General features: G+C 32.3%; 7 protein-coding genes across 8 annotated transcripts; 4 read left to right on the top strand and 3 right to left on the bottom strand.

Moving 5' to 3' along the window:
• Positions 1–62: 62 nt before the first annotated feature.
• elgi (E3 ubiquitin-protein ligase NRDP1 elgi) lies at positions 63–1,417 on the top strand. Its single transcript, XM_027340398.2, has 3 exons — positions 63–308; positions 368–625; positions 692–1,417. The coding sequence occupies exons 1-3, from the start codon at positions 174–176 to the stop codon at positions 1,256–1,258; spliced, it is 960 nt and encodes a 319-aa protein (XP_027196199.2). The 5' UTR covers positions 63–173; the 3' UTR covers positions 1,259–1,417.
• A 2,443-nt stretch (positions 1,418–3,860) lies between these two features.
• Positions 3,861–8,162, top strand: Axud1 (AXIN1 up-regulated 1). Of its 2 annotated transcripts, none has more exons than XM_027340389.2 (3): positions 3,861–4,155; positions 4,605–6,232; positions 6,373–8,162. In XM_027340389.2, the coding sequence occupies exons 2-3, from the start codon at positions 4,622–4,624 to the stop codon at positions 7,774–7,776; spliced, it is 3,015 nt and encodes a 1,004-aa protein (XP_027196190.2). In that variant the 5' UTR covers positions 3,861–4,155; positions 4,605–4,621; the 3' UTR covers positions 7,777–8,162. The 2 variants fall into 2 exon arrangements, with proteins under 2 accessions (XP_027196190.2, XP_075677941.1); XM_075821826.1 differs by lacking the exon at positions 3,861–4,155 and adding an exon at positions 4,327–4,460.
• A 241-nt stretch (positions 8,163–8,403) lies between these two features.
• Set2 (SET domain containing 2) lies at positions 8,404–14,652 on the top strand. Its single transcript, XM_027340386.2, has 9 exons — positions 8,404–9,127; positions 9,185–10,501; positions 10,563–10,743; positions 10,805–10,881; positions 10,947–11,148; positions 11,224–11,321; positions 11,391–11,637; positions 11,695–13,986; positions 14,049–14,652. Exons 1-9 carry the CDS (start codon positions 9,078–9,080, stop codon positions 14,265–14,267), a joined length of 4,683 nt encoding a protein of 1,560 aa, XP_027196187.2. The 5' UTR covers positions 8,404–9,077; the 3' UTR covers positions 14,268–14,652.
• Positions 14,619–15,687, bottom strand: LOC113790707 (testis-specific serine/threonine-protein kinase 4-like). Its single transcript, XM_027340401.2, has one exon. It carries the CDS (start codon positions 15,544–15,546, stop codon positions 14,680–14,682), a length of 867 nt encoding a protein of 288 aa, XP_027196202.1. The 5' UTR covers positions 15,547–15,687; the 3' UTR covers positions 14,619–14,679.
• Positions 15,688–15,736: 49 nt separating this feature from the next.
• On the bottom strand, positions 15,737–17,148 carry LOC113790711 (ras-related protein Rab-35-like). The gene is made up of 4 exons (XM_027340406.2): positions 16,727–17,148; positions 16,500–16,674; positions 16,293–16,417; positions 15,737–16,229 (listed from the first exon to the last, which is right to left on the bottom strand). The coding sequence occupies exons 1-4, from the start codon at positions 16,782–16,784 to the stop codon at positions 15,976–15,978; spliced, it is 612 nt and encodes a 203-aa protein (XP_027196207.1). The 5' UTR covers positions 16,785–17,148; the 3' UTR covers positions 15,737–15,975.
• Positions 17,149–17,360: 212 nt separating this feature from the next.
• On the top strand, positions 17,361–18,285 carry mRpL50 (mitochondrial ribosomal protein L50). The gene is made up of 3 exons (XM_027340402.2): positions 17,361–17,662; positions 17,724–17,844; positions 17,902–18,285. The coding sequence occupies exons 1-3, from the start codon at positions 17,361–17,363 to the stop codon at positions 18,220–18,222; spliced, it is 744 nt and encodes a 247-aa protein (XP_027196203.1). The 3' UTR covers positions 18,223–18,285.
• Positions 18,198–25,629, bottom strand: hob (bridge-like lipid transfer protein family member hobbit). The gene is made up of 4 exons (XM_075821825.1): positions 25,288–25,629; positions 21,189–25,227; positions 21,009–21,127; positions 18,198–20,952 (listed from the first exon to the last, which is right to left on the bottom strand). Exons 1-4 carry the CDS (start codon positions 25,350–25,352, stop codon positions 18,294–18,296), a joined length of 6,882 nt encoding a protein of 2,293 aa, XP_075677940.1. The 5' UTR covers positions 25,353–25,629; the 3' UTR covers positions 18,198–18,293.
• Positions 25,630–25,632: the final 3 nt, after the last annotated feature.

The following is a 25,632-nucleotide window of genomic DNA, read 5'->3' as shown; positions in this document are numbered from 1 at the left end:
AATTTTTATTTTTCAAAAAATCCTTTGTATCACGTCCTTTATGTAGGATACATTCAATTGATGCGAAAAATAATTCGCAGTGTTTTGTTTTGTTTATCATTTGGTTTTGGATTGGATTTGGCATTCATTCTTTTTCAATTTGATTGATAAGCTCTTATGGCTAACGAAACAAAATGGGCTACGATTTAGCTAGATTCCCGAATGGTAACGTTGATGAAGAACTTATCTGTCCTATTTGTACATCAGTACTAGAAGAACCTTTGCAAGCACCAAATTGTGAACATGCATTTTGTTCTGCATGTATAAAAGTTGGTAGCTTTTCTTGAAAATGAAATTCAAAATGATTATTTGATTCTTTCACAATTAGGAATGGCTTGATCGTGATTCAATTTGTCCAGTTGATCGGCAACCGTTAACAAAGGATGAACTAAAACCAGTGCCTAGAATCCTAAGAAATCTACTTGCACGCCTTGATATAATCTGTGATAATGCGGAATTCGGTTGCCAAGAAGTTGTTAAAATAGAATCATTACAATCGCATCATAAGGATTGTAAATTTAATCCAAAACGTCCGATCGAATGTAGTAAAGGTTGTGGATTTGTCATACCTAAAGATGAAATTCAGGTAAGCAATGAATGAAATCAATTCATGATTTTTGGAATCATTATTATTATACCATGTGCCTTCTAGAATCACAATTGTTTCAAAGATCTACGTTTATTTGTCGAACAAGAATCGAAAAAAATGGAACAACAATATCAAGAATTAAAAGGCTATCTGAATTCAATACGTGATTGTCTTCGGCAGATATTACCATTGACAACAACCGGAACTATAGGTTGTGCATTACCACCGAATTCATCATCAACATTCAAACCGATACCAATTTGGTGTCATTTTTTTCCTCGTGCAAGAGTACTACGTTGGGGTGGACTAATTAGTACACCCGATTTATCAATACAATTTGCAGTGAAAAAAGCATTAATCGATACTGGTTGTCCAATTTCAACTGTTAATGAATTGATGGAAAATTCACATGAACGTAAATGGCCACCTGGTCTTAGTACATTGGAAATTCGTCAAGTAAATCGTCCATTATTTGACAATTATATTTGTCGTAAAATAACCGGACAACAAGCTGTATTGGTAACTAGTTATGAAAATCAACATATGAATGATGATATGATACTTGAACCTGGATTAATAATGATATTTGCTCATGGTATCGAATATCTTGATTCATCTAATAATCGATAAATTATCATTTATTTGCTATTTGTTATCAATATTTATCAAAACTAATCAATTTTTTTAAAATTTCCGCTTAGTCAATTGTGATTGAATCATTTGAATTTAAGAATTGAAAAAATCTAAACACACATGGCATCATTGATCTATCTTGAAAAAAAAATTTTCCGAAAAAAAACGAATTCAAAAGAAATTATTTTTTTTTGTCTGCTAATAAATAAATGAGAAAAAAAATTGAAAGCATCTTTGCGAATTTCTTCCAATTCTTAGTTTCATCCATCATAATCAGAGGAGAGATGGAGAAAAAAAAGAAAGAAAAATATTTCCAATTTCATCATCATTATTCTCTGTGTTTTCGGGGTTTCAAGATTCTGTTTCTATTCTTTCCCCTATGATTGTTTTTTTTTTTTTTTGGTGATGAATTATCATTTCAAATTTTGTTCAATGTAGATGTAGAAGAATACACAGAAAAAATACCCATCATTTAGCTTGAATTGCCGAAACAAACAAAAAATGAATGGAATCATTTTTTGGAGCAGAAGCAATAAAATTATCCACACAATTACTATTCGAAATATTTTCGGGAAGTGGAATAGAAAACAAAAAAAAAAACAGGAATATTCTTTTGATCACAAAATCGAATGTAGTGAAGAAAAATATTAATAAAATCAATGAGGTTTTCGCTTTTGAAATCTGTGGGGAAAGAAAATATTCGTGTTCTTTTTTTTCCCCGTAAATATCGAAATAGTGAATGGAATCCAGAAACAAACAAAAAAAAATCTAACCATCATCATCATCACTGGTAATATCATTCGGGTTTCAGAAAATTTTTTTTTGAACAGAAATTTTCGTGTATGCGCCTAATAAACAAAACAAAAAACAAGCAATATATCAAATCAAAATTGAATTGAATTTTTTGTTTTTGGATCCAAAAAAGCTTGACTACGCCTTCATACGCGTTTAACACATGACAATCAAGTTTTATAACACAACATACAGTGTTAGAGCAATGAATATATTGTGTATTTGTTTTGAGCTGAATTGAGAGAAAATGAAAGGAAATGAATGAGGGCGCCACCTGGCTATCGTAAAAGAAAAAAAATTAATTTTTCATTTTACATTCTCTCATTTTAATTTTGATGATAATGATAATTTTTTTTTTTTTTTGATGATTTGGATAAGATAAATGTATTGATCATACATAAAGGACTATGGAAAATGAGTAAAGAGAAAGAAGGAAGGAATCATTAACAAAATTTTTGTTGTTTTTTCTTGTATATAAAATACACGCATCAGATAAAGCCAGATTGATTGTTATAACGACGATTTTTTTCGTATAGAAACACGATGGACAAGAAAATAAAATCTAAATCTTTATTTTCGGGCCACAATTATTTGATGTGTGTCTTTGGGATGTTTTCGATGCACAGACACACTCTGTGTAGGCTGAGTGCACTGTATTTCGATAGTATACTTTACTCCAAGTGTTCATATCGTTTCGTTTTTTTTTGTTCTTCATTTTCTGTTTTTACAACAAAGATCGGGGAGTATGTCTGCACAAATAACATTTTATTTGTTTCAACAAACAATCACTTGGTGGCGCGCGTGCGTAACCATAATGTTAAATCGAACAAAATCAGCAAAAACGAAAAAAAAAAATAATAATTTCGACGTCAATTCATTGTTGGTGATGATGATGATGATGAAAAACTTCGATATACGGGATTGGAGATTGGCTGTATTTTTTTTTTTAATGTTTTGCGTTGTGTAAGTTTACGCGCATTTCTATAAAACAAGTTTGGCCAGTTTGAAAATTTGGCAAACGAAAAAGAAAAGAAGAAAATGATCATTTTGAAAATGGCATAAACACCCCCGAACAACCTTATATATTTTTACTTCGTCGCGTAATACATGAAAATTCTATTGAAAATATCTACTTACTATTGGAGAAAAGAGCTTCGTATATACTCGTATACAGCAAAATAGATGGATCTAGTTGGAATTTTTTTTCTTCATATTGTAATGGTAGTTTATAAGGCCATACAAAAATACAAAGATAAAATACGATGCTTGGTATCTCCAATAACAACAACAACAACAACAACAATTTTATCCGTCCTTGTCATATATTTATGAGCATGCGCTTTTTAAAAAAAAATATAAAACTTTGGACTCAACTTTTATATTCTTCTTCCTTTTTAATTTACAATTTTTTTTGTTTGTTTCAGGATTCACATCAACAGTAGTAGTAGTAGCATAGAATAATGGATGATAGCAGTTGTTAAACTTCTTTTTTGTTCAGTTACATACATGCATGTGTAACCAGCCATTTCCACTGTATATAGTGAGAGTTATACAACAAGTATGGCGCTCAAGATATTCGAAAATTATATTCGAAATTTTTTTTTTCTCGACTATCTGCTACAGTGGTGATCCACAATAAAATGTGAATTGTATACACATACATACAGCGACTCTCTGTTTGTGCCAAATTCATTTTACTTTGCTACCATTTTCTTCTTTTTTTTTTTTTTTTTTTTGATTCCAACTTTTTTTTCGTTCGATGCAGCTGCAATAACGACTACAGAGTAACACACACATTTTTATATATTTGTTGGATTTTTACAAATGATGACGCTCAATATATAACCAAACGTCGTAAATTCAATCTTTTTTCTTTTTTTGATCATTTGGTTAGAGCTGGCTGATTTGCTTTGGCTATCAAAATTTGTTTTTATTTTTATTTTTTGATTTTTATTCACATTGTGTGTCGCCACATTCACCTCATCATCATCATCATCATCAGCAACGATCGTCAGTCATATAATTTGTGGTCACAACATTAAGAAATTATATTTTTGAAATTGTATTAATTATCATCATCATCATCATCATTGTTTCATATGGTTTGGATAAATAATTTTTTTTTCTAAAAATTAATTTTTTTACAAAATTGTAATGACAAATAAATTAGGTTTTTCATCTTGAAAAAAAATTCAAAAAAAAAATGGATTTCGAAAAGCGCACAATCGATTAATAATCGATAATTGGAATTTATTTGGAAAATTCATTTTTATTCAAAAATTTTTAGAATTCTTTTATTATCGGGAACAATCATTATTAGTCATTGTTTGTTTGTATTTGTATTTGTATTTGTTGAAAATTTTTCAAATGCGCCAATATCAATGCAAAATCAATTCGTTAATCTAAAGTAGGTTCATCTTTTTTTTCCCGGTAAAATTTCTAATTTTATTTGTCATTATAATTTATATTTCTATCAATTTATTTTCAATTTTATAATTATTTTTATTAATTCATTTCGAAATTTATTTTTACAAAATTTTTTCCTTCACAGATATTTTCGTAATAATAATGTCATCATTAAAACGAACATTTGATCAGATTGATCCACAACCATCAATATCCGATCAAACAAATGAACATCAATCTCAAGATCAACAATCAATTGATTGTGATAAAAGTATTGCAACCGAAATGATTGATCATCAATATTATCAACAAAGACAACAAAATGTGTTTGATAAAAATCACAACGATGATGCAATAGTTGATGATAAACCAGCAATTAAATTGATGAAAATCGATGACAATAATCATTATCTGATAGATTCATCAACATCACCATTATTACCAGAGCCAAAATCACCACCAGAATTGATTGATAAATGTATTCAGGTTGATACCACAATAACGGCGGATATAGTAACTGCCGATGCAATCACATCAAACTATGATATTAATGATGATCATCATGAGGTGATTGAAATCGAATTGAATTCATCTTCAATGAATTCAGAACAACAGCATACAATTGATGATGAAATTTTTTGCCAAAATGAACAAAAATCACAAGAAGCTCAATGCAGTTTCAATGATGCTGATGATAATGAACAAAATGATTGTAATCAGAATATTGATGATGATGATGATGACGACGACGATGATGATGATGATGATTTTGATATTGATGGTATCGATGATGATGACGATGAAGAAGAGGAGGAAGATGTAATTGTTGAAGAAGAAAATCCAATAGAATTTGTTGATGGAAAATGTAATGTCGTTGAAGAAGAAGAGGAGGAGGAAACAATTGTCGATGATATTCCCGCAGAAAATAATGAAGATGCAAGCACTGAAATCGAATTGAATGATGAAACAAGTATTAGTTCATCATCAAGTAGCGGAGTAATATCGATGGCGAATTCATCATCATCCGGAGAGGATTCAGCGACCACTAATAGCGGTTCGACATCCGATTCAATATCGGCATCTTCTCGTCCATTACGTAGTCTGTTGAAAGTATCTGGACGAAAACCGAAATTGAAAAATGAAAAGAAAAAAGTCATTTTTAATAATGTTACCGTTTTCTATTTTAAACGATCACAAGGATTTACCTGTGTACCAAGTCAAGGTGGTTCAACACTTGGTATGGAAACGACACATAGTTATCATCGAAGTTTTACATTGGAAACACATGCTGAAGAAAGAAAGCGTGTACGTAGGGAAATTCTACAACGACAAAAACGTTTCGCCAAAATTAATAAACAAGCATCAACATCGGAATCTGAAGATGAATCTTATGATGAATTAAGTGATCTAAGTGATATTGATCTCGAAAATGACAGTTGCTATTTTTTGCAACCTGTTCCGATTAAACAACGACGTGCTCTATTAAGAGCATCGGGTGTACGAAAAATTGAAACAACCGAAAAAGAAGAATGCAAAGATATACGAATATCAAGAGAATTTTGTGGCTGCGATTGCCGTGTTTATTGTAATCCAGATGTTTGTTCTTGTCATCAGGCAGGTATTCAATGCCAAGTTGATCGAATGTCATTTCCATGTGGATGTACCCGGGAAGGTTGTGGTAATTCAAATGGTCGTATTGAATTCAATCCACTTCGAGTGCGTAAACATTTCATCGAAACAATCATGAAAATCGAAACGGATAATAAAAATCAGGTATGATGATGATGTGTGTTTATGAGTGTGTGTGTGTGTGTGTGAATGAAGAGATGATGATAATGATTACGATTGAGTGAGTGATTGAATTACATTTGGTCAACAATTTTTTTGTTTTGTTTATTTTTTTTGCACTATAGAATGTTACCGAATTCAATATGAATTATGCTCCACATCATGCACAGGCAACAATAAAAGACACTAATAATGGTGGATATCCTATGAATCAGCATATGGTTCATGCTCAATCATACGATCAAACCACTAATGGATTAGTTATCGATTCTACTGACGGTATACCATCGATATTATCACAACAATCAGCTCCGATATATCAACAATCACCTCATAATATATATCATATGGAACAACAATCAAATCAATTACATCATTATAATGTAATCGGGCCTGGAACTGAACATCATCATCACCATGCCACAACAATGATGTCATCAGAAAATTCATCGCAATTTAATACAACAGATTGTATGCAACTTTATCCACATCATCAACCTCAGCCGCTTACAAATGATGATGAATCATATAGCCCAGATAATTCATCTTCATATTCAGAAAATTCTGATTATACAAGCGATGATTTCGATGACGAATATCAACAAAATAATGCTCAACAACGGCAACAACAAAATCAATCCGGACAGCAACAACAACACTATGGTAATTATATTTCAACGACCGGACAACAACAACTGTCAGAATCTTCTGCTACATCGAATTGTTCAGCACCAATATCATTGCCACCATTTCCGTCGATTCATTGTGATGCCCAACAGCAATATCATAATGTGAACCATCATTATCAACAGCATCATGGTAATAGTAATTATAACCACCACCATCATCATCATCAGCAGTCATATCCGGTCCATACACATGGATATGCGAATAATGGTTATGATCATCATTCGACGTATGATATGCATCATCACCTCCACCATCAACAGCATCATCATCATGCAGCTACAACCCACGCCAATAACATTAATCAGCTTGATCATAGCAATAATCATCAACAACAAAAGTATATCGACCTAAGCATATCGGTTGGCGGCCCATCATCATCGGCCACTGAATCAATGCTTGCCGCAGCAGCTGCAGCTGCACATCAATCGCCATTTTCAACTGCATCATCAACTGCGGCTACACAATCATTTCATCCATCAAATGATAATGATGATACTATGGCTGCTGTTTGTGGTGATGAGGATGTTTCAACATGTCATCAACTTCCAGACAATTCTATTTATTATAAACAACAATCCAATAACGAATTCGATGATTCCCAAATGACAATCAATAATTTTGATTCTACAAATGAATCATCTTCATCATCGACATTATCTTCATCGTGTAGAAATAATGATGAAATGATCGATTCAACTTCGACAACATCAACAACTAGTTCATCATCGGATATCGGTTTGTCGAACACGGTCAATATAGCCACTGCTGGTGTTAATGGAACCAATGAAAATTTTGTTGAAATAATTAAGAAAAGTATGGTCGAATCAGTGACCGCATGAAATTTTGCTGGGCTCATTTTGATAACTTGAAACGCTTTGATCTTCCCTTTGTAAATCTGCCATTTTTTTTGTTAAATACTTAATCATATAATCATTTTTTTTTGTTGTAACATATACATGTTCATCACAAGCAATACGTGCATCATGTGTAACATTTCTTTCCATCTTTTTTTCTCATTCATTGATTCAATTTAACTTATTCTCATTAACATTGACATCATCTCCATCGATTGATGGGTGCTTTTTTCTTGAGTGGTGACGATGAAAAATTTTGTTAAGTTTTTTTCTTATTTTTCCTCAACCATTCATTGTTTGTCTATTTTTATTAGAAACAAATTTTTTAATATAATAATTGATCAGAAAAAATTTGTTTTTTTGTTTTTGTTTCTTGGTTCCATGTTGGTTTTTCTTTATTCGCGCGAGAACCGAAATCTTTGTTTGTTTTCGTATGGATATAGTTTCGAACATTTTGTTATTCCATGTTTTAGCTCCTCCTATTTTTAGAATCATTCTTTTCAACGTACGATTCTGGCCATTCAACATTTTGTTATTGTGACCACAGTTTTAGCTTGTCAATCTTGTATCTACAACATATGATTGTATACAATTATAATTGAAAAATTTAAAATCAAATAAGTCAAAATGAAAAGTATTGGCCACAATGATACATAGCATTAATCGTAGGTATTGTAGCTGTAATATAAAGCCGCACTATGTCCCTTTTATTTTGTGCACAAATGCAGCGGGCAGGCCCAGCATGGATCACCGTTTCGACTTATTCGGCTATCATATGTTGATATAGATGAAGTTTGCGCTGCTCTATGTCTATGTGTGTTTGTGTGTGAGGATTTCAAAGTTTTTTTTTATTTAGTTTATTGGCTTGCTGCTTGATTATTGGTGTGTTTTATCATTGTAGACAATGTTTTAGTGTTGTCTCGTTATGTATGTGTATTTTAATTTCTTAGCATCCAAATGTAAATTCAAACATTATACCGAAATTATTAAACGAACAAACAATTGAATGGATTGTAATTGACCAGTATATATCGAATATGCAACATTGAATGTTGAACAACAACCAATCAAATCTGGCTGATTTTAATCAATAAAATTTTCACTTTTCTTTGGAACTTTATTTTTAACATCCTTTTTTTCAATATGGTCCGAAATGATTACTTGTACACCTGTTTATGTATTTCGAACTCCTAATAAAACAGTAAAATAAAGAATCCATTGGCCTTTTTTTGAAAATCAATCAAAAAACGTGTGTTTCTGTTTGTGTGTGTGTTGTATGAAACGAAATGAGCACTGAATCGACAACAACAACATCAGCAATAAAATCAAAAAATATGTAAGTTTTTCTGTTTGATTTTTAGATTTCTTTTTTCATTAAAAGTTCATTTAAAAGGATCATTGAGAATCACACAAATGTAGAAAATATGACCAATGGTGAATTAGAATTGAAATATGTCTATGATTCAATTGCTACGATGAATGGCGATTCAACGGCAAATGTTGATCATGCATCAGATCATACGCAAATTGTGATCGAAACATCAGACAATAACAACGGCCTCGATTTAATGAATGGAGAAATAATCAATAGTAATAATTTAAATAATAATTCTACATTTAAATTCAAGAATCGTATTATGAAAGATTATGCTAATGATAATAGCCAAGAATCCTCGTCATCCGAACCGAATACCACAACTATGGTGATGATGAATGGATCGAAAACCACGGAGAATCATCACGATGAATCATATGATATCAATTTTGTAAGCAGTGAAGTGGATGTTTGTTCAAGTAATCTGGAAATTTCCTCGCAAAATGAAGAAAATAAAGGTAAAAAATCATCATCATCTACTCCAAACCGTCGAGGGCGAAAACCTAAAAATCAAAAAAATGATACCATTAGTAAAGCTACGAAAAATAATAAGACGAAAAAGAAAGACAAAAAGAATGATTCAGTTGTAACAAAATCGACTAGAAGACGAAGTACGAGGATAAAAAATCTCGGCAAAGGCAGTTCACCGGAGATAGATGAACAACAAACTCAACAAACAAATGGCCACGATCCTAATTCACAACTCAACAATAATAGTGACCACACCTATACACCACCTATATCTGGGGATACAGAATCGAAAAATAAGTCAACGAAAAATCAAGACCATCATGAGACGAAATCATCATCGTCGAATAAGAAATCAAAACATAAATCGAAAAGTAGTAAGAAAGATGAAAAATCAAAAAAACATCGTAAAGTCAAATCGAAACATAAATCGTCCAATGATTTGGAAAATCACCATCTTCATCATGTAAATAGCCATCATGAATCAAAATCATTATCTAGCCATCAACAAGCACCATTATCGACTTCAAAGGAAAATTTCACCACATCACTGCCATCAAAAGAACCAAATGATAATGCTCAGACCAAAGATTCATCACCATCATCATCCACCGTTTCGGATTGTATTAATGATAGTAATAAACAGGCACCAGAAAAAGTCAAATCAAGATGGCGTCGAAATTCAGAATTAGAAATAACTAGTACGGTATTATCACCAACAGATTCAACACCTTCATCGCCTAATGCTCAACAACAATCTAACATGAATTCGTCACAAGAATCATTTAATCCAGAATCAATTGCGATACCCGATTCACCTATGCCTTCCTATCAAAAGATTGATGAGAATATTTTTCTTTTCGAAAAGTATGTTGTTGTTTTTTTCTTTTCCAACCTCTTGTTTATAATCGATTACAAATCATAATAGGAAAAAATGTAAAACAAAAAAAGAAACAAAAAAAATGGTTTGCGATTGTTTACTGTTGAAAGAAGAACGTGCTCGTGGTTTAATGGGTTGTGGTGAAGATTGTCTTAATCGTATGTTGATGATTGAATGTGGTTCTCGTTGTCCGTTGGGTGAACATTGTTCCAATAAACGTTTTCAGAAGGTTTGATCTGTTGAATTTTCCAATTATTCGAAAACCTAATTTTTACATTCAATTTTTTCAGCAACAATATATGAAATTGACTCCGTTCAAAACCGAAAAGAAAGGTTGGGGTCTGATGGCACTTGAATCGATACCTGCGTAAGTAGAAATTTGTGAATCGAATGATATTTGTTTATTCTAAAAAAAATACCTGTCAAATATAGCAATTCTTTTCTAATGGAATATGTTGGTGAAGTTATTGATCCATTCATGTTTCATAAACGTACTGATAAATATTCCAAACTAAAAATGGAACATTATTATTTTATGGCCTTGAAAAGTGATGAAATTATCGATGCTACCTTTAAGGGTAATATGACCCGTTTTATTAATCATAGTTGTGAACCAAACTCAATCACACAAAAGGTTCGTACAGTCTGTTTTTTTTGGATTTTCAACTAAAAATTGGATTAATTTCGAATTAATTTCCTTTGATAATAGTGGACTGTAAATGGTGAACTTAGAATCGGTTTTTTCACAATCAAACCGGTTGCCGCTGGTGAAGAGATTACTTTTGATTATCAATTTCAGCGATATGGGTAAGTATTGATGAAAAAAAATCTCTAATCTTCGTTGGGCAAAACTGAACCAAATTTCTTCTTTTGCAGTAAAAAAGCACAAAAATGCTATTGTGAATCGATATCTTGTCGAGGTTATATTGGATCATCGGAAAGTGGTCGAGAAATTCTGACTGATGGATCTAAAATACCTAAAAGTAAGAAAGCGACCAAGAAAAAGATTACTGAAGATGAAGAAATTGTTGCTACTGATGAAGAAGAAGAGGTGGATGAAGAAAATGTGGATAAATCTGATGAAGAGGATGACGACAAAGAAGAATTTCTCGAAGATATTGCGGTAAATATTTTTTTTATTAATTTCTGTAGTTTTTATGATCATCTTTTTTTTAATTAGCTTGAAATCGACATGTTGGCTGAAAACGGTCTCCGCAATCGTCAACAAATTCTTGAAGTTTCACGTCTCATGTTACGAGCTGATAAATTTTCGCTGCGAATTCAATTGATTGATATTATAATGTCAACACTTGAGTTAGCATATCTTCGACTTTTTATTGATTATCATGGTCTTCGTATTATCTGGGGCTGGATGATTGAAGCGGAAAATGTTGATCTCAAAGCACGTCTATTAGGATTACTGGAAGTATTGCCGATACCACATCGAACAATGTTGACAGATTGTAAAGTATTAGAGGTAGTTGAACGATGGGCCGCTATTGATAGCCCTGAATGGCAACAATATCTCAACATTGATGAACAAGAAAAAAAATCAGACACAACTAAAGCCAATGAAGATAATTCTTGCCAAACAGCTGCAGAAGAGATAAAAGAAACTACTGCAGTCGAATCAATCAAAGAAGAAACTGATAGCCAATCCTCAAGTACCAATAAAGAAACGATAACTGATAGTCAAAAACTTAAATCAATAACCGATTTATCGAAATTGTCAGGAAAAATTGTGATAAAAAGTAAAACGAAATCCTCGGATACAACGAATTCTGCTGCCAATCCGGCAAAATTAAAATCCGATGTAACTATCGGATTTCTTGCGCAAAAACTGCTAAATCATTGGAAAGATTTAAAAGAAGGCTTTCGGATACCTCGTCTTGATCGACAAAAACGACATGATGATGAAGCCGAAGCAGATCGTCGCTCCAAAGAGGAGGAAGAACGTCGTTCACAAGGTTTACCATTTATTACGCATGATAAACGATCGTTTGATATTGATAATACGGATGGCGATGGCTATAATACAATTGCCGGTATATTGGGTAATAAACGTCGGTGTTTGAAAAACCTTACCAATCGTCGATCATCAATACGACCGCAACAACATCGATCTTTATATGGTCAGAATAATAATTCATCCACCGCATCTTCATTCCACCAGACTCCAAATCAAGGTTCAACATCACCAAAATTGACAAAAGAAGAGCATCGAAAACGATTCGAATATACAATGGTGCAAAATGATTATACGGATGCATTGAACAAATATCATGAACATTTGAGACTGTATAAAGAAGCCTTGCAAAATTCTGTTTCCGGTACTGCTAACACTGCTGCTACTAATGATTTAGTATCGGTTGCTGCTCCTAATCCAATGATCGGATTCAATGAATTCTACCAACAGTATTTAACGACATTTGCTGCTAACAATCCGATGTTAATGGCCACCAATCTTTCTTTTTCGAATAATAATGCTGGCGCTGAAGTTGGCTCTAATGTACATAATTTACTACAATTTGGTGGTACATTTGATCATGTACAACAACAATTCCAACAGCAACCGGTCACTTATATTACCGATGCCAGCCAGCAACAACAGCCAGTTCACGAATGGCTTGATGGTCCATCGATGGCCTCAAACTATGAACAATCGATTGATTCTTATAATTATGATGAGATTGTCGATTTGCAGGATTTAATACCCAAATATGATAGTCCATTAATCCAATTAGTCGGATCAAATGAAAATGATGAGGAAAATTCGTCATATCAATCCATATTTAATATTGGCTATAAGCAACAAGACATTCCACCTGAAGCAATCGATAATGTGGATTTTAGTCAGATAAAATTTGAAAATGATGATTGTCTTGAAAGTATGGAAAAACGAATGTTTGATGAAATATATCCTCCAGCTGGTATATTTTTCATTACGAATGATTCAAAAACATATTATTTTCCTATTCCGGATGAATTAACACAAGAAATCAATGTAAAGGAAAATATTACCGAACCGTTACCCATTTCATTCACAACTTGTGCTCCTGACCAAAAAAGTCTTTCGTATGATTGGAAATCGGCTTCAATTAATGATCATTTTTATTATTATAATCGACGTAAACAAATTAAACAATGGCATCCACCACAAGATAATCAAATTGACAATTACTATGGTGATATTATTAGTGGTGATTTACCATCGTGTGATATAAGTCATCCATCGACATCATCTTCTCCGAATTCGTTGATAAACACTAGAACGAAAAAAGATCTACCCATTGGTGGTACAACTGAAATGCCGGCCGATGAATTAAAACGTAAGGAATCTCGCCGTTCTCGTGAACATTTTCGTTATAAAGTATCGCAATTCATGGTTAAATGTTTGAATCCATATATGAGAAGTTCATGTACCAAAGGTCGGATTACTAATAGTAGTCATTTTAAATCATTAGCTCGAAAGGTAAATCAATTTTTGTTTGAACAAATTTAAATTGTGTTTCTAATTGCATTTATTCCATTCAGCTAACGCATGCTATTGTGGAGAAAGAATTGAAACAAGTAAAAAGTAGTAAAGATCTCGCCTTTACCGATTCGGTCAAGCATAAAACGAAAGATTTTATAAAACGATACATGTCACAATTAGGTCCGGTTTATAAGCCCGAGCAATCCTCACGTTCTGCTGTAATGGATTTACAAGATTCATCATCACCAATACCTCCACAGCAAAGTCCGATTGCATGAATTTAAATTATTAAGTTGTATATTTTGTCAATGTTTGAAATGATTACAAAAATTTTACTAGTAATTCAAAAATCTCAACCAGGTTGACTTTATCAAGAATTATTTTGAATAAGTCTATCGTTCATTTGTATTTCATTCATTTGGCGATACATTTTTTCACATTTCTTTATTGTCATCGTCATATCTTTTTGAATTTTGTTTGTATAGAAATTAGACGAACATCCAAATTTTGTATAAAAAAATCTTATAGGGACATGTGATATTCACCCACACTCTTCATGCATCATTCATTCATTTATTTTCTAAAATTTTTGACACATTTTTCATTTTAAAACAATTTCAATTCATAAATTTCTTATATAAAAAATATTATTTTATTCGATTATTTCAATGTTGGGTTATTGATTGTTGATTATCTTCCTTTGCGTAAAATCCATGGATGTGAAAGTGCTTCATAAATTGTCCAACGAATTTGTTCGTCGACAACAAAAAATCGTTCCTGAAAATTCCGTAAATCCGACGGAAAACGTCTGACGTAACGAATTTTGATGTAATCTCGATCCGTTTGTTCGAGCAGCATTTTTTTGGGATCACCAAAATGGAATGGAAATTTATTGTTAAGCATACAGAACAATGTAACACCCATGGCCCAAACATCAGCTGCAAATGCATTGTACGGTTTTCTGGCCACAATCTGTGGGCTATAATATGGTTCTGTACCGCAAAACGTTTCGGACATTATTATAGTATCCGTATGACAATCATAACTTTCTTTAGCGAATCCAAAATCAGTTAATTTGGCCATATTATCATGTAAAAGAATGTTATCGATCTTGATATCACGATGTGCAATTTTCAATTCATCGTGAATATAGCACAAAGCATTCAAAACTTGAGTGAACCAATAGCAGGTTAATGGTTCGGAAATGGCTCCATTTTTATGTAAATAACCGGTAATGTCACCACCATTTGCGAATTCCATAAATATATAAATCTTGTGATTTGCCCTTATTATATCGTGTATGCATATGACACTTTCATGTTTGATACCAATCAAGGCGGCCAATTCACGAGGTAAAAATTTTTGTTTGAATTTATCGCCCACTTTATCCAAATCCATCACTTTGACAGCGACCAATTCACCTGTTTTTGTATTAGTACCTTTGTACACTTGCCCAAAAGCACCTTCATTCAATTTTTTATCAACAGAATAACCTTTTTTACGGAAAACGGCTGCAGTTTTTGGATCTAATCGGATACTTTCACCACGCTGAGTCATATCTATGATTTAATCCACAATCGATTTGGAACAACATCCATACAATCAAGATATAAAATGGTAATATATATCGAACATTTTGTATTGTCGAAAATTTCGAAATTAAATTCAACAATATTGATTTTAAAATTAATTAATTAATCCTAAATCAAAAAAAAGCAAATTCATTCTCATTACAATCGATTTGAAATACATTTTAGTTCAAATAATTTAATTAAAGAACCATTTAAACTGAATATTATTTTTACACAAAAAAAATAATCACACATAAATGGAGCAACAAGTTTTAATGTGTTGTGTATACATAAATAAATTAGTTTCAAGTTATGTGTGTGTGTGTGTAAAATGTTTATTACATACTGTATAATTGATCATAAGGGCTTTAGATAATTTTTGGATTTTTAAAAAATAAGATTACAGACATCAGAATCAACAACATTTTTTTCGCGGTTTATAAACACCCCCTTTCGCTATCTTTATGGCATTCTTCTCATTTGTTTGTCGATTTAGTTGTTCTTTCTTGGTTCTTAACACCATCTTTGTAATAGCTAAAAACATTTCCTCGACGTTAATATTTTCTTTGGCACTCGTTTCAAATAATTGTATCTTCATTAATTCGGCTACACGTTGTGCATCTTTTGTTAATACTACTTTAAGGCTTGGATCATCGTTTTTGTTACCCACTGAAAAAAATCAACAAGATTTTTATTACTTAATAATTTCGAATAAAAAATCGAATCGATTACCTAGAATTTTATTTTCTACTTCACAATTTTGGTCAATTTCTTGTAGCCATCGGTTGATATTGTGAAAACTTTCTCCATTGGTTACATCATATACAATGATGACACCATGGGCGCCACGATAGTATCTATAGATATGATTATATTCAAAAAACCCAGATTACAAATACAAATGCAATAGCAACAATTAAAATTTAATTTCAAACTTACGTAGAGGTAATTGTACGGAATCTTTCTTGACCCGCGGTATCCCAGATCTGTAATTTGACTCGTTCATTATCGATTTCGACTGTACGGATTTTAAAATCAACACCAATAGTTGAAATATATGTACCGGAAAAAGTATTATCAGCAAAACGTAATAATAAACTACTTTTTCCAACACCTGTTAGGAAATGAGGTAATCATTGACTGTAAAATTCAATAAAAATAATTACCACTATCACCGATTATGAGCAATTTGAATAAATGATCATAATCTTTACGGTCAGCCATTCCAAACGTCTGAAATAATTCTAATCGTACACACCCACATGTATTAATAAATTTTTCCTAAACTGATCAATTATTCAAGCGCGTTACACTTGTTAATATTAATTATTCGGAATGAATTTTTATTGAATAATCAACCGTTAATACTCATGAATAGGAGTGGTGATGATGATTATAATGAGATATATTTAAGAAATGATTGTGAATATGAAACCTAAAACTTTAATAGATCTTGGTCGGATTGATTATGGATGATGGCAATGTTATGTTTTTGTTGATTTGTTCTTCCTAGCGATGATAATTATTATGATGACAAAGAGGTGAGGTGTTGTTTCTTCTGCTTTTTCTTTTATTTATTTTGTGATATATATAAAATCATACAACACACTGTGATGGTTAAATGATTTTTGTCTTCTGATTATTTCTGTCTGTGTGTAATACATTCTTTTTTTTTCTATTTGCCACACCGATTATCATAATAACAATTGTCGATCATTTCGGGTGTATATAGCCGCCAAATCATGTGTTCGTTCATGATATGGTTTGCCGATCATCAAGTTGATTGATCAATTAGAAAAAATGTTTATCATCAGTTTGACCAGATCATCATTCTCAACAAAATCTTTATTAAATCAGACAATTCGACCATTAGCTCATTATGTCATCAATCAAAATGGTGAAAAGGTTGTCGTAAGTAAACGTACTAGTCTTCGTTCGAAACGAGAAAAATGGCAAAATGTCAAGGCGATGGAATATGATGAGGAATTGCGGAAAATACACAAAATTGAACGAAACGAAAGACTACATTCAGATCCTGAACAAGCAAGACAAATGGCAGAGGATAAATTTCAACGATTAGCCGATCGTTTACATTCCTCCGGGTATGATTTTTTAAATTTTATTTTTTTCAAAATTTTTTTTTCGTATTTTCATGTTCAAAAGCTTTTGTCGTGATAAAAAACCGTACGAACCACCGGAAAATACCAGCCAAATTCTCGATGAAATTTGCCGTGAAGTATGTAGAGATTCGAAAGTTTTTTCAAATCTAAACGAAAAGTTCAATGTAAGATTCGACAAATTTTTTCATGGTTTCAATGGTTACAAAATTCTCTTTTCACAGTTTTTAACCAAATGTCAGGAACGATTCGACCATGAAATGACCAATTCAGAACTTTATCGGATGGATACAATCGATGATGTTAGAAATTATTATATGACACCAGTACGCGGCCGATCCAAGTATAATGTGTGGGCTTATGAAAAATCAACGCTGCCGCCAAATTTAAACCTAATACCCGAACCATTAAGGTTTAATCCAAAAACGGACACATTTTTTGACGGTATTAATGCGTTTCCTGGTCAATCACCTCAAGTAGTCGGATTAAGAGCTAAGAAAAAGTATTCACACATAGAAGATAATTTCATCTGGCCCGATGTTTAATAATATTAATAGTTTTTTCATTTTAATAAATTTGTTAATTAATTAAAAAAAATACATATGAAATGTTTGACTCATTTTTTACCACCAAACAATAAAAGAGATTTAGTACGAGAATTTTTCTGCTGTGGAACAACTATGTTGCCCAATAAAATTCGTGCTTTATCCTCATCTTCTGTATTCTGATTATTAGCAACTTGACTTGGTTTCTTTTCCGGTTCAGAAAGCGGTTTCGATTTGGATATATGAAATTTATGTTTTAAAGCTTGTGATAAAAGAACTCGTTTGGAATCACTTTTCAATGCCATTAAAAGATCAAGCCATGTCCATGTTCGATTATGATATTCAATTGTCGGTATCAATAAATTAAAATCGTGCAAATCTTCAAGATTTTTATTCTTATTACCTTTGTAACTGATTTTGATCGGTACTTCTGGGATTTTAATGTAGACAAATGTCTGATTTTTTGATGCTCGTTCACGCATCTTTTCAATATGTGTAATTTCCTTGACCATTTTCGAATTGTTGATCATCGGAAAATTATACGATGAAAGTGATGTTGTAAGACTAGCCATACTTTCATCTCGTTTCAAATGATGAGCAGAATTTTTCTTTGTTTTGGTTTTCGATGATGACATTGATGTCGATGAACTTATTACCGATAATGAATCTGTATCCGGCACCATTGTATCGTTCGAATCCTGTTGCGACGATGAGGCTGTTGTTGTAATCGAAACTGTATCGGAATTTCGATCTGGAAAGAAAAATTTTAACATTTTTTTAAAGAATGCATAGGTGAGACCAACAGTCAATGGAATGAAATTCACTTCTAAATGCTCTTTGACGGCTATACCACCAACAGGTGCTCGTTCAATACAAAGAATTCGTAGAGCACGATTACGATCAACTGGCATGTTTGGTTGAAGTTCAGTTGGTTGTAATACATCTCTATAAGCTTGATTCGGTATCATATTTTGTACTCGTATATAGCCTAATTCGAATGAATGTTCCACAGAATCATCATTTTTGCTGACTTTAGTGTAAAGAAAATTATTCAATTCAAGATCAGCTAGACCAAGTTGTCCGTCTGAATCGGTCAAACGCCAACGAGCTTGTCGAAAACAGACTTCATTGCGACGAATTACTTGCGCCATGAATGGTACACGAGATTCTTGTGCAGCCACTTGTCTTTCTTTGGTTTTCATTGCAATCAATTGTGCTTCCTTATAGCAATTGATCATTATGCTTAGATTCTCACTTTCAACATTCAATTCGCGTTTACATTTTTCTAATTCAGCTTCGATTTCCTGGAATTCAATCCAATCGTCTTGATGATGATGTTGTGACTGATTGATTTTCTTGTAAAGAATAAAGCTTTCTTTTTCCAGTAACTTTATCTTGTTCAATAAGGAACGAACTTTTTCTTGCAGTTCGGATATTGGTTCACGCTGTTCTTCCAATGAATTTAATTGCATACTAAATCGGATTCGTTGCTGTTTTTCAAAAATTTCTTTCTTATGTGGTTCTACATACAATAACAAGTTGTTGACTAGATCCATTATCATTGCATACTGTTGAGAATTCGTGAATATTTCGAGATTATCATGGGTTATTGTGAATGTATCAACAGCTACTTCGCGATCCCATGGTTCGAGCGGTAAGAGATCATCATCTTGTGGTAATGGCGGCACAGCTTCATAATTATTCGGATCGGTGTTCTCTCCATAACTTGCATAGAAAAATTTACATTGACATCTGGATACAATTCGTTGTAACTGAATAGGTACTGTATTGATTGATTCAGTACAAGTAGATCCACCTGCTTCGGAATTGACAACACCACCAACACTACGGCCACTACCAACTAAGTCGGGAATTTCTGCAATTTCTTTATCGACAGGTTCTTCAATATCATTCAAATCTAGCCAAGTAATCTGATAGATTTTAAGTCCACCCGCATCGACTGTTGCATAATATTGCATACATTCTAGTGATCCTTGCCATGTGGTTTTCGAATAGAGAATACGATTTTTCCATACCGGCCTATGTATCCGTTGCATAATTTGTGCTTTAGCAGCGCTTACAATAACATAGCCATCGGTTTCACAACCCCGTAAAACAACTTGTGAATTAACCAGTTCAATAAGCCAATTGTCGAGAAGAACATCATCACCTTGACATGCTTCAATACCATACAATTGTTGTCGATCATTAATGCCTTTCTCGATTTGCTCGGTATCAACAATGTTTTCACATGATTCACTTTCAGAAATTAATTTCTGCAACATATTTGCCGCATTTCCTTTTGATAAAACATAAGGACTAGATTGCTGATGGTTTTGTTGATGATGGTGGTGATGTGAATGATGATAATCAGAATGACTAGAATTTTTCGAAGGTGTACCATTCAATTGATCTTTGAATAAACGAAGTGCTTCAGTCGAAAGATTACGTTTGAGCAGCAAGGTTTTAAAATACGAATCAAACAAACTAATAACAATGTCTCGATTATCTTTGGTCCATGCACCTTTCAGATCATGAACGACCACACGATGTGTAGGACTGGGACCATCTTCAATTTGAACGGTTTGTGGTAATTTTGTTTCACGATTATATGTTACTTTTTGTACATTTAATAAGGAAACAGATCCCGATCCTTGCGCTTTATATAATTCAATATCAACGTGAGATAATTCTGAATTCATATACATGGTTTCCCATAATGGTTTTGGCCTATTTATATGTGAAATATTTTTAGAAAGTGATCTTTTTTTTCATTCATCACTTACCTATGAATAAGATTATCATTAATTTTAATAAATGTTTGCCCATGTTGCGCACTATGTGACAAATTTGAACTCTGAATTTTGAATCCACGATTTCGATTAAATGATGACCAATATGTAACCTATAATTATTAGTGAATAGATTAATTAATTATTCAAGTTGTTAGTGAATGATTTTAATACCTCTAATTTTTGAAGATAAATGGTCAATCGAATCGATTTGAATAGCCTTGTGAATGGCATTTTTCTTGGTCGAGTATTCTTGTACAATTTTCCACGTCTCGTTAATCGCGGGAAACCAGTTATCATAAATTTTTTATTTTCCAACCATCTTAGTGTAGAATTATAGATTAATATGCATGGTATACGGTCGGATGTCGGATCCATTTGATCATCATTCGAATTAGGATTATCTTTTGTTTCAATCGATGCCGAAAGATTTAGATGATGCGATCGAAATGCACGATATGAATCATGTACTTGATTACATGTATATTCGGGCAATTTATCTTGTGCACATGGCATTACTGAATGATGATCATTTTTATTTCCACTACAATCCCAATTCAAATTAAATGTAATGGTCACATCGGGCAAATGAATAATTCGACATTCATCATATTTCGATGCCGCATGTACAAATACATCTAAATCGCATAGAATCTGAATCCGACCATTATCGATTTGAGTTGTTGAATTAACGAATGAAAATTCAATCAATTCTGTTGAGTTATATGGATCTAATGATGCATGGAATACGATCGATATTTGTTTACTGTTCATTTTTAATGAACCATGAAAAAGAAATCGAAGTTTATCCCACCATGTTAAACTTGGACTTGGATCATTTGAAGGACGAAAAATAAGTTCAAATGACAGATTCACCTGTTGCAAAATCGGTTCCCAGCATGCACCATGTGTGTATATCAAACTCGAAATATTACTGATGATATCATGATAGAACTTCATTGTCGTCATCGAACGTTCAATTTTAAATCGAGCAAAATTCGGTCCCATATCAATTTCACATGTACGTCGAGCACGAGCACTTGCTTCTTGTTCAGCACCAAGTAATACGCCTTTAAAATATAATTTTTTTGCATTCAACATTGGTTGTGGAAAATCACGTAACGATATGATACAAACACCAATACTGGCGAATAGTTGTCGACACCAAATTGTGGAAAAACGAAGATCTTCCGGAACTGGGCTATGAAAATCAATTTGTTTAAGTAGTCGAATTTTTTTCTCATACGAATCATAAGATGAATCTGCTATAAGATGTAATTGAAAATTTTCCATTTTAACTGTAAATAATTGTGTTCGTTGTACGGTTTGATTTGCATCATACATTTTTTTCGAACGTTCGACATAGGTTTTTGCATTTTGTCGATCAAATGCACGACATAAATCATCCGTCAAATATAAAGATGGATTATTACGGCCACCACTTTTTTCATTAATTTTTTCCATCAATATATTCCATCGTTTGAGACTTTCATTATATTCATCTTCCATCAATTCATAGTTATTATTCAATCGTATTTCAAATGGATCATCATCCAATTCCATCAGTATGGATTGAATTTTTATGATAAAATCCGGTGATAATAACGAATCTTGATCAATTGAAGGAGATTCTGGCTGAGTTTGTTTCGGTTTCGAATGAAATAATCGCAACCATTTAATAATTGTGAGAAATTTTTCATTAAAATAATAAGCGAAATTAAATTGATACGGAAATTTCAAAGTGACTTTGTCGACAATGATTTCAATTGCATCATTTTGTTCCTTTTTAGTTAGTTTGAATGATCGACGATCCAGATAGCTTTTAGCTGCTGGTAAATGACCGATTAGAAGATGTTCCAATTTACAATTGAGCACATCGTTGATGAAAATATTGAGCAATTCACATTTGGTTGTCATCGATTGATTTTGGCTTTGATATGCGATAGTAAAATAATCAGTTTCAAAACGCATCGTATCACTATCATCTGATAAAAGAATACCGAGACAAATTTTTCCATCCAATTTTAAACTAAGACTATATGGTTTTGCATCGATCGATAGATCATCGTCATTGTTTGCAATTACAGGTGAAGAATGCGATTGAATATCCGGTTTGAAATTCAAATAAATATGATGAAAATCTTCCCAGAGTTCAAGAACATTTACATGAAACAGTGGACACCATTGAATGAATATTTCTTCCGTTAAACTAAGAGCAATATCATGGCCATTATCTTGACTAAAATTGATTCGCATAACAGAAAAATAAACGATACGATGTTGAATCAATTCTGATGCTTTCAAACAAGCTAATGTTGCAGAAGGGGCATACATAGAATTTATACCGAATCCATTGATACTGGTTGTTATTTTAACTCCATTCAAATCACATGCCATAGAATCGATTCGCATCATCAATTGTCTTGTGAATACATTGACCGATGTAAAATTGATTTGTCCCAAAAGAACATATGGTGAATGGAAAGGGTTGGAAGAAGTTGATGAAATACTACCATCTTTAATCGAAATTGTATTCTTCAAAGATTCTAGGTTGAACGTTTCCAATGTATTCAGATAATATTCGAGGCTAACCTGTAGGCCATCCATAACACAATTGATCCGAAGATCTGATGAATTCATGTTACTGAATTTGAGCAACAATGTTGACATGAATAATGGAACATGTTTTTCATTATATTTTTTCAATGAATTCGGGTTCAATGGTTTAAGTTGAATGTTTCCATTCCAACACCAGAATGTTTCCAACAACAATTCGACACATGTTTCACGAAAAAGATTTACATTTCGAACACAAGTAATCTTAAGATGTTTAAGGCCATAAGTAACCATGCCGAAATTTTCTGAATGTTTTAATGATAATGATATATCATGAATGACCATAAGAAAGAGAAATTTATTAATATATTTGGCTGCTACTTCTTCATGACTTAATTCTCCAACAGGGCTATTGATTTTTCCATTTTGATCATTTGGGAATGATTGAACGAAATAGTGTTGAAACCAATAATTTATCAAATAATCTATGTTGATAATAAATGAACAATTGTGGATTTCCAAAAATAATTGAATATATAGCTTGTCCGTTAGTTTATCCCTTTCAATCGTGCATACTGTTTTACATTTGTTCAACGAGAAATCAACGATTGATTCAGAATCCTGTACAATACAATTGGCTATCGATAGATTGAATTCTAATCGATAATCATCTAATTTATTCACTGATAATTCAATAGGTTCAACCGAGAATGTTAGATCTTTTTTTCCGGATTCTCGTACCAATTTCACTGTTGCCGAATTAAGTTTAAATGAAGCATTTTTAAATAATGATCCTTTTAGGATTGTATGAAAGGTTATCATCAGCTTTTCAAGAATCTTAGCCTTTGATAAGCTTCCCATTTCAATACGATTCATTCGTTTCGGTGCCATTTTCGCCAATTTTAATAGGTCATATACAATAATCTCGCATGATGATATGAGCATTTCGGCAGATTGATCACCGGGAGAATAAACAAACCGAAATGGAAATGAACACTGAAATAAACAGGATTTTTTACTGCCTCCATCATTTTCATCAGTTGTGCTCACAATAGAAGTTTGTGATTTCAAAACTTTGATAGCAAATCCATCCACCTGGAATGTTATCAGATTCTGAGATTTGGCAAAACCAAATTGTATCAATTGTATGGTCGAATGAAGAAGACAATCGTTGATTCGATAATCACGGGATGGAACTCCCAATTGCATAAGGCTAATATTGTGTAAGGAAATTTGAAAATTTGACGATACATAATTTGAACACAAATAGAAAGTCTTTTTGGCTAAAATCGATAATTTATTGATGAAAAATGTACGTAAGAATTGATGAACAATAGTTTCCTCGTTGTTGCGCGGTGTGACATCGTTCGACTGAGCTTGATCAGAATTGTTGGCTAAAGTAGCAGAACGTAATTTTAACAATGCGGCAGCAATATCACCTTCAAGACGAATATCGGAAAATTTCAATACAAATAAAGAATTATATTTTGAATTAAACAATTTGGATGAAAGACCAAGATGTTCGATAATGATATTGATGCCAAATGAAGGACAGGCTAATTGTATTGTTCGTAATGAATTGAATCTTATGGATTTTACTTGTAGATTGATTTGAAATTTCAACCGAAGATAATAATATAACAGCCATAGAAAAATTCTAAATTTATAGTTTAAAAATTTTATAAAATGCATCAAATTTTTACATGATTAAATTTACCTTGATAATGAATAACAGAATATTAAAAATATTAACAAATAAAACGGAAAATAAAATAAATCCATTTTTGGCGTTTATTTTTGAATGCAGATTTGATAATGATGATGATCATTTGATGAAATTCAGAATAATCGAATAATCATTATAGAATTGACTAAATAAGCAACAACAATAATCTATTAAAAACATGATTTATTAAAAAAAATATTTTTTCACAAAAAACAAAAACATTAAAAACTATTCTTATTCGAATAAACATTCCAATTAAAGAAAATTTTATGTCGATGTTCCATCGAACGAGAGGATTCTCATCATTATCCCTATTTCAACCGAATATGTTGACCC

The sequence above is a fragment of the Dermatophagoides pteronyssinus genome, unplaced genomic scaffold (assembly GCF_027571235.1).
Source record: "Dermatophagoides pteronyssinus isolate colony J.1.1.1.1 unplaced genomic scaffold, Derpt_VIB-CSIC_2022.12 sq0013, whole genome shotgun sequence".
Classification (NCBI taxonomy): Eukaryota; Metazoa; Arthropoda; class Arachnida; order Sarcoptiformes; family Pyroglyphidae; genus Dermatophagoides; species Dermatophagoides pteronyssinus.
The sequence above is the reverse complement of the archived record's forward strand: the minus strand, read 5'-3'. Positions and strand labels throughout refer to the sequence as shown.

Coding starts and splice junctions, on each gene's coding strand:
- elgi (XM_027340398.2), top strand. CDS start 174: ATGGGCTACGATTTAGCTAGATTCCCGAATGGTAACGTTGATGAAGAA. Junction 309..367: donor TTTGTTCTGCATGTATAAAA/GTTGGTAGCTTT, acceptor TTTCACAATTAG/GAATGGCTTGATCGTGATTC. Junction 626..691: donor TACCTAAAGATGAAATTCAG/GTAAGCAATGAA, acceptor TGTGCCTTCTAG/AATCACAATTGTTTCAAAGA.
- hob (XM_075821825.1), bottom strand. CDS start 25,352: ATGGATTTATTTTATTTTCCGTTTTATTTGTTAATATTTTTAATATTC. Junction 25,228..25,287: donor TTCTGTTATTCATTATCAAG/GTAAATTTAATC, acceptor CTATAAATTTAG/AATTTTTCTATGGCTGTTAT. Junction 21,128..21,188: donor TTTATCTTCAAAAATTAGAG/GTATTAAAATCA, acceptor TAATAATTATAG/GTTACATATTGGTCATCATT.
- LOC113790707 (XM_027340401.2), bottom strand. CDS start 15,546: ATGACTCAGCGTGGTGAAAGTATCCGATTAGATCCAAAAACTGCAGCC.
- LOC113790711 (XM_027340406.2), bottom strand. CDS start 16,784: ATGGCTGACCGTAAAGATTATGATCATTTATTCAAATTGCTCATAATC. Junction 16,675..16,726: donor GCTCATAATCGGTGATAGTG/GTAATTATTTTT, acceptor ATTTCCTAACAG/GTGTTGGAAAAAGTAGTTTA. Junction 16,230..16,292: donor AGTAGAAAATAAAATTCTAG/GTAATCGATTCG, acceptor GATTTTTTTCAG/TGGGTAACAAAAACGATGAT.
- mRpL50 (XM_027340402.2), top strand. CDS start 17,361: ATGTTTATCATCAGTTTGACCAGATCATCATTCTCAACAAAATCTTTA. Junction 17,663..17,723: donor GATCGTTTACATTCCTCCGG/GTATGATTTTTT, acceptor CATGTTCAAAAG/CTTTTGTCGTGATAAAAAAC. Junction 17,845..17,901: donor ATCTAAACGAAAAGTTCAAT/GTAAGATTCGAC, acceptor CTCTTTTCACAG/TTTTTAACCAAATGTCAGGA.
- Axud1 (XM_027340389.2), top strand. CDS start 4,622: ATGTCATCATTAAAACGAACATTTGATCAGATTGATCCACAACCATCA. Junction 6,233..6,372: donor AAACGGATAATAAAAATCAG/GTATGATGATGA, acceptor TTTGCACTATAG/AATGTTACCGAATTCAATAT.
- Set2 (XM_027340386.2), top strand. CDS start 9,078: ATGAGCACTGAATCGACAACAACAACATCAGCAATAAAATCAAAAAAT. Junction 10,882..10,946: donor GCACTTGAATCGATACCTGC/GTAAGTAGAAAT, acceptor TGTCAAATATAG/CAATTCTTTTCTAATGGAAT. Junction 11,149..11,223: donor CAAACTCAATCACACAAAAG/GTTCGTACAGTC, acceptor CTTTGATAATAG/TGGACTGTAAATGGTGAACT.